The 12124-nt window shown below is 57.6% G+C and overlaps 1 protein-coding gene across 1 annotated transcript; it reads right to left on the reverse strand.

The window, feature by feature from the left end:
- Positions 1 to 6150: 6150 nt before the first annotated feature.
- Positions 6151 to 9482, reverse strand: TIFAB (TIFA inhibitor). The gene is given in 4 exon segments (XM_028529030.2): positions 6151 to 6824; positions 6827 to 6899; positions 6901 to 7228; positions 9264 to 9482. Coding segments are annotated over 4 exon segments (717 nt in total). The 5' UTR covers positions 9356 to 9482; the 3' UTR covers positions 6151 to 6600.
- Positions 9483 to 12124: the final 2642 nt, after the last annotated feature.

A 12124-nucleotide genomic window follows, 5' to 3' on the forward strand; every position in this document is an offset into this window, starting at 1 on the left:
CCAGAGGACTCATCCTAGGACCCCAGTTGTGAACCGTTACCCTCTAACATCTGTAGCTGGGCATTGGGGGTGGGGCTCATGACCCAAGTTCAGCCAGAGCCAGCAGGCTGCCCCTTGCTGCATGTGCCTGGGTGGAGGGGGTGAGGAGAGGAGCAAGGGTCTAGCATAAATCAGACAATGGGTCCCCCACTTACTGGCTGGGTGAATCTGGGCATGCTTTCCCTCTCAGCCTCAGTTCCCTCATCTGTAGTACTGGATGGTTTAACATCCTCCTAAGGTTATGTTGAATATCTCATGCTATGCATACAAACACACCCACTTTTAAACAGCAAAATGTTGTCCGGTTTCTTAGAATGGCTACCCTGACCTCTGCACGGCTTCTGCGCAGGTGCCTCCTCAGTTTCTACGCCAGTTATTTCCCAGGAGGGGCTGCACCCAGGAGGTGTGCGGGGGCTATCTCACACTGCCTGGTAAGGCCCGATTGTCGAACACCCTGTTATTAAACATTAAATTGTACAAATTTACACTTAAACTTTATCAAGTACAAAGTTCATGAGTAATCAGAGTTCGCCGCTTCCTGTTTTATATTTTGTTTCACCGTGTCTGTGCCGTTGAGGTCAGTTCCACATTTGCCTGCGTGTCTGTCTGGTGGGAATGCCACATAATGGGTGCTCACTGTGCCTCTCTTTTCAACTCCAAATGCAGTGACGTCATCTGGGAACCTTGAAATTGACCCCGCTGGCAGAACTGACACGGAGGAAACTGGGAACTGGTCAGCACTGCCGTCGGAGCTGGCCCGGCCGCCCCAGGGTCATGTTTCCTGCGTTGCTTTATCCAGACGCTCCCGCCTCCCCCAGGTGCCCCCCTCCCTTCCTCTAATGAGATCTCTCCTTGGCTCCCACTTCTCCCCTGCGCCGAGCCAAAGCATTCCTCCTGGTTCATAAAGCGTGCTGAGAATCTCAAATGGAGCTATTTTCTTTCTGCAACTGAGGAGCAAATCTCTCGGCTCATAATTGCCCTGTGGTTTCCTAACCGACACTTTACCTGGGGTGCTCGAGGGAGCCTAGAGGCAGGCGTGTGCAAGTGCGTGCACGCCTGAGTGTCGGGGGGCGGGGAGGGGCCGGGGGCGTCAGGCCGAGTGAGGCTTTCCTGATGTTTCCACTTGAAACCTGTGGGGCAACCGCAGGCCCAGGGGAAGAGGAACGTAAAACTGAAAGACGGAGCCCCCGTCTTGTTCGCTTCCCCCACTTGGCCTCCAACGAGTGTCCACGGGGGACCGTGTATTCCTCAGTAATGAGGCCCCGAGCTAGTTCTGGACGCCCCTGACGCCAAGCATCCAGCCTGCCTGCCTCCAGGGCTTCCAGGGCAGAGCTCCAAGTGCAGGAGCTCTGCAGCTCCTGCATGTGTTTCTGCGTGGCGAGGGGCGGGGCGGTCGTGCTGCATCCCGGAGACAGGCTCCGCTGGGAGCGGGACGGCTGGTTGCGGGTGGCGGAGGGGTGGGGGCTGTGGGCCTTGCCTGGCCCTGCCCGGGTCTGCCCTGGGCTCCTGGGCCCAGGGGCCTGTGCGCACAGTGAGTCCATTCTCTGAGCGCACCGCTCACGCTGGCTCCTCCCACCCTGAGCAGTGAGTGAGTTGTTTAAAGCGCATTTTAACTTTTTGACCAGGAGCTTTTTTGTTCGTTTGAGCTTCTTCCCAAAACCTCATTCCTGAAGGTTGGCTATCACTCCGCCCACATTCTTTCTCAGCTCAGTCTCTTGTGATTCAGACAACAGACCCTTATACAGCCTACACTGGGTGCCAGGTGGCTGCTCCGTCCAAGAGGGACAAGTCCAGACAGGTCCACGACAGGCTCTTCCCCTCAGGGTTCTGCTGGGGGGAGGTTCCAGCGCGGCACAGCACACACTATGTACACACACTCCCAGCTGAGGGGACACCTTCCGACCCTCGGACCACTGCCTGGAAACCCCCTCTGAGTGCCCAGCACTGGCTTGGAGCCAGCGGCTCCTTGGTGGAGAAAGTCAGGGCAGCATCCTGGGGGGAGGAATGTTTCAGGATGGGCGGTGGTTAGCGAGATTGGCCAGCACAGTCGGACCGTGTCCCAGGGGCAGACACAAAGTCCCCTGCCTCCAGGTGTGTGTCAGTCGTCCTGGAGGTGAGGCAAGAACCAGTCAGGTCCCCACTTAATGCAGGAGGAGAAGGGCCTCAGGGCAGGAAGGTCATTTGGGAGTCAGTGAGCAGAGGGCTGGGGATGTAGATCCTGCTGTGATGCCCCACCTCTAATCTAAGATGCGAGGGGAGAGGGGCGAGGGTTTCAAAGCTGTTGTCCCAGTGGGTTTGGGATTATGTGGGCCAGGCCAGACCGAGCCCAGCTCTTTGTACCTCACAGAATGGCACTTGCCCTTTGTGCCCTTCTCGTTCCTTTCTTACAGGCGCTGGAGGTCACAGAGGTGCGGACGCCCCTGGTGGAGGGCAATCTGTGTTGGCCGATCGCCTCCTGGAGGCCCTGGGCTATGGAGTCCCCTCTGCTGTGGGCCCCTCTCCATTCACGGGGGCCGCCCCAGGGCCCCAGGCTGGGACCGAGGGGCACTGAAGTGGGCATACTTCCCAGGCTGGCTTTGACTGTTTACCTCCCCTGCTCTGGCCTGCAGGCCGCATTGCCCAGGCTGCTGGTGAGCTGCCTTCTGGGTGGCTTCAGCCAGTGCGGGACGCGCGCCGTGGGAAAGGGAGGAGCCAGGGTATGTGGTGCTCTCCCTCAGCGCCTTGCAGCTGCATCTCCTCCTCCTCCAGGGACTCATCTCTCTCAGGCGCCCCTGCAGCCCCGGGGTGGGGATGGCAGTGGTAGCCACTTCCCGCTCTGGCTGATCTCTGAACCTGAATTCATTGCCTGTGTGGCTTCTTGGCAATACCACCTGTGTACCCAATTCCCTGGATTAAATTTTTTAAATACTTGGAGTGGCTTTTGTTTTCCCCACTGGATCCTGGCTGATACACTCCCCACCACATCCCCCCAAGCAAGGTGACGTGATAGGTAGGGTCCATTTTCTTAGCCCAGCAAACGGCAGGTGAGTGGAAGAATGCAGAGAAGCAAATATGGAAGGCCCAGGGTGGGCTGTCTGACTGAGCTCTCCCTCCAAAGCTGTTGTCCCAGCTTTGCTGGCGGTCTCTGCTATCTTCAGAAGATTCCCCACCCCACCCCTGCCTCTGCATCTTTAAAGGAAAATAAGCACACCTCTCAGCTGGGACTCCTTCCAGCAGTGAGAACGGTCCACCTGGTGGCTTTGCTGGGTATCTGATCTACAGCATCCGCTCTACGTAAGCTCCATGTTAGGGAACAGAGAAATAACAGAGTAGGAAAGAAAGCCCTTCTGGAAACACGAACCCCATGGTCTCTTCCTCCGTCATGGGCTGGGACTCGATTTCAACCCCAATCTACCGTTTCTCAGACTCCTCCCCGGTCTTTCCGCAAGCCTGGAGCTGGGCACCATGGCTGCAAGGGCCCCGCCCTCAAGGAAGTGGGAGTTGCGGGAAAGTGGAGGCCACGCTCCCCTGGGAGAGAAGGGAAGGCAGAGGCAAGTGACTGCTCGGGGGCGCGGGCGTCGTGCAGGAGCGCACGTCTCTGTGGCGCGAGGCCCCACGCCACACGGCACCGGCAGGCTCTTTCAAGCCCGTGCCTAAAGAAGAAAACAATTAAACTCTCCTGTCTGGGATCACCTGGCTTCCCACATCCCCTCACTTAGGATGTTTTGTTCCCACTGGAGCATGTGATTGGAAAACAAAGGTAAATGAGAGCAATTTATTCCCGGATCATTTTTTTTTCTCGAGCAGGATTAAAGCTTGCCTCAGCCATAAAGAGTTTACAGACTCTGAAGAAAGATAATAACTTCCCTTCTCACAGCCCGGTCATAGGGAGGTAATGTATGTTTCCAATCAGCTGAGAATGTAACTCAAATGGTAGGTTTTATTTCACTGTAATCCGCCCACAAGTTCACATTCAAGGTAAGAGGGATCACAGCCCTGCAATGCGAACAGAGTTCATTAACTGCGGGATCTCCTCTCAAAGGCGGAGGAGCTGGGTTTGTTTACTCTTCGCCCCACATCCTGGCATGGGCGAAGGGCGCCTGGTGTGGTGGGGAGTGCAGGGTGGGGGGAATGCAGCAAGAGCAGCTGGAGGGTCCAGATGGTCCTGTGTGATTCTCTGGGAGCCGGCTGACCAAGGGCAACATCCGCACCACCAGATGCCACAGGACGGGAGCGGAGGAAGAAGAGGACACAGAGCGGAGGTGGAGAGTGCAGCACACATAGTCCACCGGTGGAGGGCAGGTCTCCCCGCCTGCAGCCCAGAGTGGGGGCCGGGGAGGCCCTGCAAGTGCAGATGAACTGAGGAACCGAACGGTCCACGCTGCCGGGGGCTTACTCGCTCCTGCTCGTTCCTTTGCTGACTGGAGACCTGGCCGCCCAGAGTGCTGCTGTGGAAAGACCGAGTTCTCAGTTCCTGTCTCAGCTCTATGACTTAGTCACAGGGAGACCTTGAGCCAGCCCCTGGATTATATGTGGCTTTGTACACATGTGAGGGGACCATGCATTTGAGGGGAAGGGAAAATGTTTGCCCCCTGCGAACCCTGTCACGACACTTCCTGCAAAGAAACTCACTCCTCAGGGCCAGCTCGACCCTCTACAGTCTCTCCTTTCAAAATGCAGATGCCTCCAGCGAGGCACATCTTAGCTCTTGACAGCCACAGGAAGCCTCTTGGACTGCCTGGCCTGTGTGGGCAGAGCGCTGGTATAGGGAGGGTGTTCCTCCAGTGAGCCTGAGGAAGGAGGTCAGCAGGGGCTGGCCTCCACTGCACTTGGGTGGAGGTGAGGGCTGGGGAGAGGGTCCAGCCAGGTCCTGTGGAGACCTGGTCGGCTGCAGGCTGAGGCTCAATCCAACCATCCTGACTGCTTCTGCTTGCACCCCACCCCCCAGGGTCCTCTGCAGGTATCTGTCCCTCCTCTGGGCCTTTGTTTGGGGCAAGACATGCTGGCTGGGAGCTGTCTCTCAGTGCCACAGGGCACTGTCAAATCTGTCAACCTTCCTCAGCAGTCGCCACCCAGGATTATAAACACCTGGAGATCTGGTTGCATTTGGGCTGTGGGGACTCAATAATGAGGCAGAAGCACTGGCCTTGCTGGGACCCAGCCCGAGGGCCCAGTGCACATGAGAGCAGTGCGCCTCTGCCTGCTGTCAGCCTGTGGCTTCGCGGCCTCCCTGACCCAGCTGCCTGGCCTGCTGCTTGTCCTGCGCTGCCATCCCCTGCCTGGAAAAGCTGGCTCGTGCCCAGCCACAGCCAAGGTGACTACTTCCCTGCACCTGTCTGTCCATCTGTCCTCTGCCACGCTCCATGATGACTACTGGGAATACAACACTGGTCAATCCATGGTTCCATCTGCATGGAGCTTGTGGTCTCCTGGAACAGAACAGGAACTGTGGTGACAGTGAGCCCAAGTCCTGCGTGGGATGCCTGTGCTTAGCCTTAGCCCTCCTGGCTCTAGGCCAAGGCCAAGACGGCGCTGACTGATGCATCTGCCATCACTTCCTCACGGAGCTTCTTCCTGCCTCTCCTGTCCCCCTGGACACAGGGCTCGAAGGATGCAGCATCTCAAAGACACTTCTCCTCTGGTCCTCTGCTCACTGAGAAAACTATCCCACCTGGCCCCTACCAGCTGGACCCTTATTTGAAAAGACCACCCGCCCCATGGATGTATGACCTAACCTGAGTGCAATAACTGCTGCCCAAATTCTAGCACAACCTCCCACCCACCCTCTCACAGAATTAATCCTGAAACAGCTCCTTTCTCTGGGAAGCTGCCTTTTCCTGAAGACCTGTGCCCTCTGGTCAGCCAAGGCTTTGACCCAGAAATGACCAAGAGTAGTGGAGCGTGAGGATGAGGAGGATGACGGTGACAATGAATTTTCAGGCAGGCCCAGCCCCCAGCCCCCCATGCCCAGGAAGCCCTGAGCTCTGCTTGCATCCTTTCCAGAAATGTGAGCCCCCACCTTTCCAATTTCCTCTTACACCTCTTCTGTAGTTCCTGCCCCTGCCTCTTTGTGACAATGTGGCATGCATGCGGACCATCTGGGGACCAGGGGTTCCTATTGGGCATGCCAGCTTAATGAAATACTTGTAGTTTATTAAACACAGGCTTCCCTAAGCCCCCAGTGCCTGTGGGTATTTGAGAGCTGAAGGTAACCCCAAGCTACCACAAGCGTAATTGTTACATGTGTCCATGCGTTCCTGCTACAACCTCAAAATCCCACTCTTAAGCAGCACACAAAATTAGCAACATAAAGTAACTCCTAGTCAGACAAGACCGTGAAATGTGGAAAAATGCTGAGGAGCGCTCCCAGAGCCCCTCAGCGCCTCTTAAAGTATATGACGTTCCCATTGCCTTGCAGAGCTGGAAGCATGGAGGACACTTCCCCCGCCCCCCACCCCAGGCTGTTCGTGTTTGCAGAATTGGTTCATTATTAGCCAGGCAGGCCCCACTTGTCAGAGTCGCCTGTTGTAGCTTGAATATTTCCAGCCCTGTTTCAGCCAAGGCGTGCTCTTGACGGTGGGGCTAGCAGAGCGCGCCGTCTGTGGGCTCCCTCTGGAGCTGTATTTCTGGGCCCCTTCCCATGCTTGGCTGGGGTGAGCTGTCCCTAGTCTGGGAAGGGCCACGGAGAAAGCCCAGGTGGCCTGGAGCCAGTCGCTCTGAACCTGGGGCAGGTGGCTCCCCCGGGATGTCTTCCCATTCGTCAGTCTCCTCAGCCTTGGGCCTGCAAATCAGGGGCGAGGGGCTGCTTGGAAGCAGCAGACAAAGGCCTCCAGGGAGACGCCTCCCTCCACGCAGACCACCATCCGGATGCTGGAGAAGGCGGGCGACTCTGTTGATGGTGCCCAGGGGGACCTGTTCCGGGAATCTCAGCATCAGCCCGTGGATCCACAGTCGGCCCCTGAGATTCAGGGCCTTGAGGCTGAAGGCCAGTGCTGTACCGCCCTTCTCCCAGTGGGGCTCCAGGGACAGGTGCTGGCGGGATAGGCGAGGGGGATGCAACCGGAGGTGGGTGTCCAGGCCCCGCCCCAGCAGCAGCGGGCTGGTGTGGTGCTGCAGCCTCAGGGGGACAGTGGCGAAGACGGCGGGGCCCTGGGTGGGGTGGTGCAGGCTCACCTGCAGGACCGTGAGGCATCTTTCCATGGATGCGAGCCTGGGAAGGATGGAACACAGACACACAGGCATGGCTGGGCCAGACCCACCTCTGACTTGCTGAGCCCAGACACACTTGCCCACCTCAGACCACCTCCAGCCAAACAGAGCCAAGCACCGACCATGGGCACTGGTACGGATTCCAGCCCAGCTTCGCTTCTCCCGTCTGTGAGTGGGGCCTGCCGCCTGCCCTCTCTGAATTTTCATGTTCTGTTCTGTAATGTAGGTATGCCCGAGCTTGCCTATGCAAAGCAGAAGATGTTCTAGCTTGCTGAGTGGGATTCTGGTGACTACTTGTATTTGGGGACAGTGTGGCCGTGCTTCACAGAAAGGGAAGGACAGACAGGATCTACCTTCCCCGCATCTGACAGTCACAAGAGAACCCTTGCTGGGCCCTCCTCTGACAAGCTGCTGCGGTCCAGGGCACATAAGAGAACAAGCCCCCAGCTGGTGGGAGAGACAGGAGCTTCTAGCATTAGGCATACGGAGGGGCACAGAAGAGGGGAACCCCGTCTGCCCCTGGGAGACCAGAGAGGCTGCCTGGGCACCCGAAGGAGGAATAAAAACAGCCAGCACATTCCCACGGGAAGCCAAGTGCTTATGGGCCTGAATGCGGACAGTGTGTCACATCCTCATGGTCTGGGGCAGAAGGCAGACCCTGGCCTGGGAGGTCTCCTGCTCAAAGACTAACCGAGGCTCCACGGAGGGCCGCTGGCAGTGTGCTGCCGAAGTGTGAAACACACACACTGTCCCAGCCACTCCATCTCCAGTAATTTGTCCTTTAGAGTCACTGGCACCACTGGGAAGGCTACGTACAATGGCCAGCTTTGTTCCTGCATGGGTCTGAGGGACACCAGCTCTCCCCCGGGGCCACCAACACCATGTGGTCTGGGACCTGCCCCCGCCTGCAGCAGAAACCAGCCTCCAGCAGGGCTGAGTGGGTCTGAACAACTAATCCTACACTTTCCCAGCACCAGGCTTCTGCTCACACAGTTTTCCCTACTAAGAACATACCTTCCATCCCAAACTCTGTGTCCAGATATTGCTCTTCTCCAAAGGCCTGATGCCAATGTGACCTCTTCTAGGAAGGTAGTTTCCGCTTCCTGCCCTCTGGCCCCCACAGCAGGAAGACCCCTCTGACCTGGGCACCCACCTGGCCGTCCCCCACTCAGTTCCTCCTTGCATGACATGTCAGAGCTCTGGGTCCTTGTCCTGTCCTCCCTGAGCTCCCCTCCTCCCATCTCTCCGAGGCCTCCGAAGGGCAGCGTGTGGCCTGAGCTTCCACACTGCCCCGTGCAGACGGGGGTGCAGCCACAGTGGGGGGTCTGAGGGCACATTTGCCAAACAGCTAAATGAGAATCACATGGAATCAGGCTTACATTGACCCCGTATTGCAGTTTGGTTCTTAAAGGCTGTGGGACAGGGAGCCTGTTGCATGTGGTACAGGTTCAATGTCCCTCTGAGTCCCTGCCCCTCTGCTCCTCCTGCCTAATGGACGAAGCTGGGTAATAATGGGGACCTTCCAGTCTGATGGTGAGGGGTGGGCCCCTCAGGACACCCCCTTTCCCCTGACACACATACACACACACATACATGCCCCCATCCACACCCCCTCCAGCCCCAACCTGCAGAAAGACTCCCTGTGGAGTGTGGTGCAAGCCGGTCCAGGACAGCTGCACTGGGCATCCAAGGCCTTAGCCTGGCCAGAAACTGAGTTCACTCGGAAGAAGCAACCCTGTGTCCCAGGGACCCTAAGAGTGACCCTCCGAAAGAAGGGTTCACTACTGCTCACGTGACCTTATTCTCTGAGCACTCAAGAGCAGCAGACACTCTCCCCAGAGCAGCTGTGACTCGTGTCCCCAGGACCCCAGCTGTTCTGGGGGATCAGAACCCCAGCCCTGCCAATACCGCCTCTGGAACGAGGCAGGAGGCAGACACTTTGGGGTGTGCCCTGGCAAGAAGCCAGTGGGGCCCCCTGCCAGCCCCACAAGGGCTCCTCCCCTCACTGCAGGTTCAAACCCCTCTGCCTCCACCACCTTACCTCCAGGGGCACAGCTGGCTCTGGCGCTTTTGCTGTGAGCTCTTGGGAGGAAGTGGATCCCAGATGGGCACTTTCGAAAACGACCATTACGGCTGTGGTTCAGGGATGTGCTGTATCGGAATTCTCACCATTTTGTTGCTTCTTCCCTTCTCCTTTTAGGAGAGAGAATGAAGTGTGACTTTCTATTGCAGAAGTGCAATCCCACAGCTGAGAGTGTTAGCACCCCTAGTCTGGGAGTCCTGCTAGGAGAGGCCCCCAGAAAGATTGGCTCCCTCCCGGGTTTCAGCTCAGCCAGTCTCTATGGCTCTGTGTCCCCAGGGACCTGAGAGGTTTGTTCAGGGTATCAGCCATGTCCTTCTTCTCTCCCATCAGTCAGGTGGGGGCAAAGCACCCCAGGCTTATTAGGAAGGGGAGCCTCTTTGGACAGAGGGCCAGGGGCAGCCCACTGGCACCCCCACTGGCTGTGGGAGGCTGTGAAGGGAGCATTATGGCTGGGCTGGGGCAATGTGGCAGTCCCCTGAGAGCCCAGGAAAAGGCAGGGCTTCAGGGGAAGGGAGAAAACAGCCATTCACACAGGGTGGCCCCACTTGCAGGAGGACAGCAAGACAGCCACTTTCCAAGTCCCCTCCTCCTGGGGTCTGCTGGCCTCCAAGGGCAGTCTGGAAGAGAGCGAGATGGATGCTTGCTCAGCACCGTGGGCTCAGCTGTCCTAGAAGTGACCCAGTGCCACGATGGCACTAACTCTTCCCCCTACACAACTATTCGCAGTTTCCCAGTTGTGCTCGTACTGCTCCGCCGTGCCCGCCAACCTGCCAAGGTGGCAATAGACCCGTGTCCATGTTATACAGGAGGCACCTAAGGCCCTAAGATGGGCAGTGCGTGGCCCAAGGCCCCAGAATGAGCTGGGAGCACAATCCTTTCTCTTTTTCCAACAACCTCCCTGCTGGGGACTCCTGGAGGGTGTACAGGTGAGTGGTACCAGCCGGGCCACCCCTGTCAACCAGCAGGAGCCTCCCTGCTCTGCCTCGCTGCCCAGGCCGGCTGCTGACTCACCCCTCAGGGCTGATTCTTGCGGCCCCAGAGGTCTCAGCAGGCCATACCCCAGGGATAATCGAATTTAAGCCCCTCTGGGTCCTATTCACTGCTCCTTGCCTTCTTCCTCTTTTCTGAGCATTTAAACCCTAGTTGGTTGCTTAGTAACTAAGAAGGAAAAACAGAGAACTCTGAAAACCGTTACCTGCCCCTGCCTGTCCCAGCCAGTGTACCACCAAGGGTCCCCCAGGGAACCAGCCTCCCCAGAAACGGGAACTGTGTCTGCCCCTAGAGCAAACCAAGCGTTAACCCCAAGCTGGAAACAACACAAATGTCCATTAAGAGGAAAATTAATAAATCAATTGTATACCACATTCGATGGAATACTACACAGCAGTAGAAAGAGAATGAACTAACGATGCACACACAACACAGATGAAGCTCAAAACCGTAGGCGAAGCCGAAGAGGCCAGGCACACTGCTCCAGATGGCCTGCTTGCAGGCCCATGAATCCCTAGGACAGGCCTGTGGTAGTAAGGTCGGAATACTGAATTATATCTGCAGGGAGGTGCTGACTGGCGTATTGGCTTCCTAGGGCTGCCATTATAGAGTACCACACACTGGGGCTTAAACAACAGAAATCTTCTGTCTGGCAGCCCTGGAGGTCAGAAGTCCAAGATCATTTCAACAGAGTGGGCTCCTCTGGGGGGCTGTGTGAGAGTCTGCTCCAGGCCTCCCACCTGGCTGCGGTCTGCTGACAGTCACTGGCTTTCCATGGCTGTGAAAGGGTGGGCCTGACCTCTGCCTTCATCCACGCCATTCTTGCTCCAGGTGGTGGCTCTCATAGTAACACTGCAGGCACGTGGACTGGCTTGTGTGGAAGAGGAGCCACATGTAGTTTGGACAGCTCGGGTAGAGCCCAGGGCTCTGGCCAACGCTGTGCCCCTGCTCAGTACAGACAGCTGTACCTCCCCGGCAGGTGGATGCATAAACAGAAGCCCAGTGGCCACTCTGAGGGGCTTCAGGGGCTGCAAACGCACATGGGGCTGAGCCAACTGAATGGAAGGTGGCTGGCCACGTTCCACAGCCTTTCCTCTCTGCCCATCGGTCTCCCTGGCCCGGACTGCCTGGCCAGCTGAGTGTCTCTGGACTGTGGGAAAGGGTCTTCTCCTCCCGCCGTCCAGTTTTGATGATCCTCATGTACTCCCGCCTACCAGAGGAGGAGGGCAGTGGGCCTTGGGCAGGAGCCTGGCAGGAGGCTTTGCTGCCCTGATGTGTGGGCTTTCAGGTGAGCCCTATCTCTCTCTCTGGGCCTTCATTGTCCTCCCTTGGGAGGGGGACACCTCCTCCCACTGCCTCCTGCCACCGTGAGAGGGGGGCTCTGCCTGCACTCCCAACCCTGGCCCGAGAGGGTGGGCAGAAGAGATGTGTTCCCAGCCCCTGTGTAACTCAGTTCAGAGCGGCTCTCAGAAAGAGGGAACGGAAACTGCCAGGGAGTTGACCTGGCAAGAGGAAGCCCTGTCTGGCTGCACCTTCCACAGGCCAGCAGGAATCGGGCAGAAGGAGGGGGAGTAGAGGTGCTGTCTTCCCTCTGCGTGGCCCCCTCGGCCAGGACAGCCCCTTCCAGCAGATGTCCCCTGTCGTGTGCTCCTTGGAGAACTCAGGGACAGAACAGGAGCTTCTGGGGCTTTCTGCACTGGTGGGCAGGCGAAGACTCTGACATCAGAGACCTGGACTAGTGACCCAGCCTCTCTGAACCTGGTGTCTGCTCTGTAAGACGAGGGTCACCTGTTGTTGTTGTGTGAGGGCTGGATGAGGTAGGTG

This window comes from Phyllostomus discolor, chromosome 13 (assembly GCF_004126475.2).
Source record: "Phyllostomus discolor isolate MPI-MPIP mPhyDis1 chromosome 13, mPhyDis1.pri.v3, whole genome shotgun sequence".
In the NCBI taxonomy this organism is placed as follows: Eukaryota; Metazoa; Chordata; class Mammalia; order Chiroptera; family Phyllostomidae; genus Phyllostomus; species Phyllostomus discolor.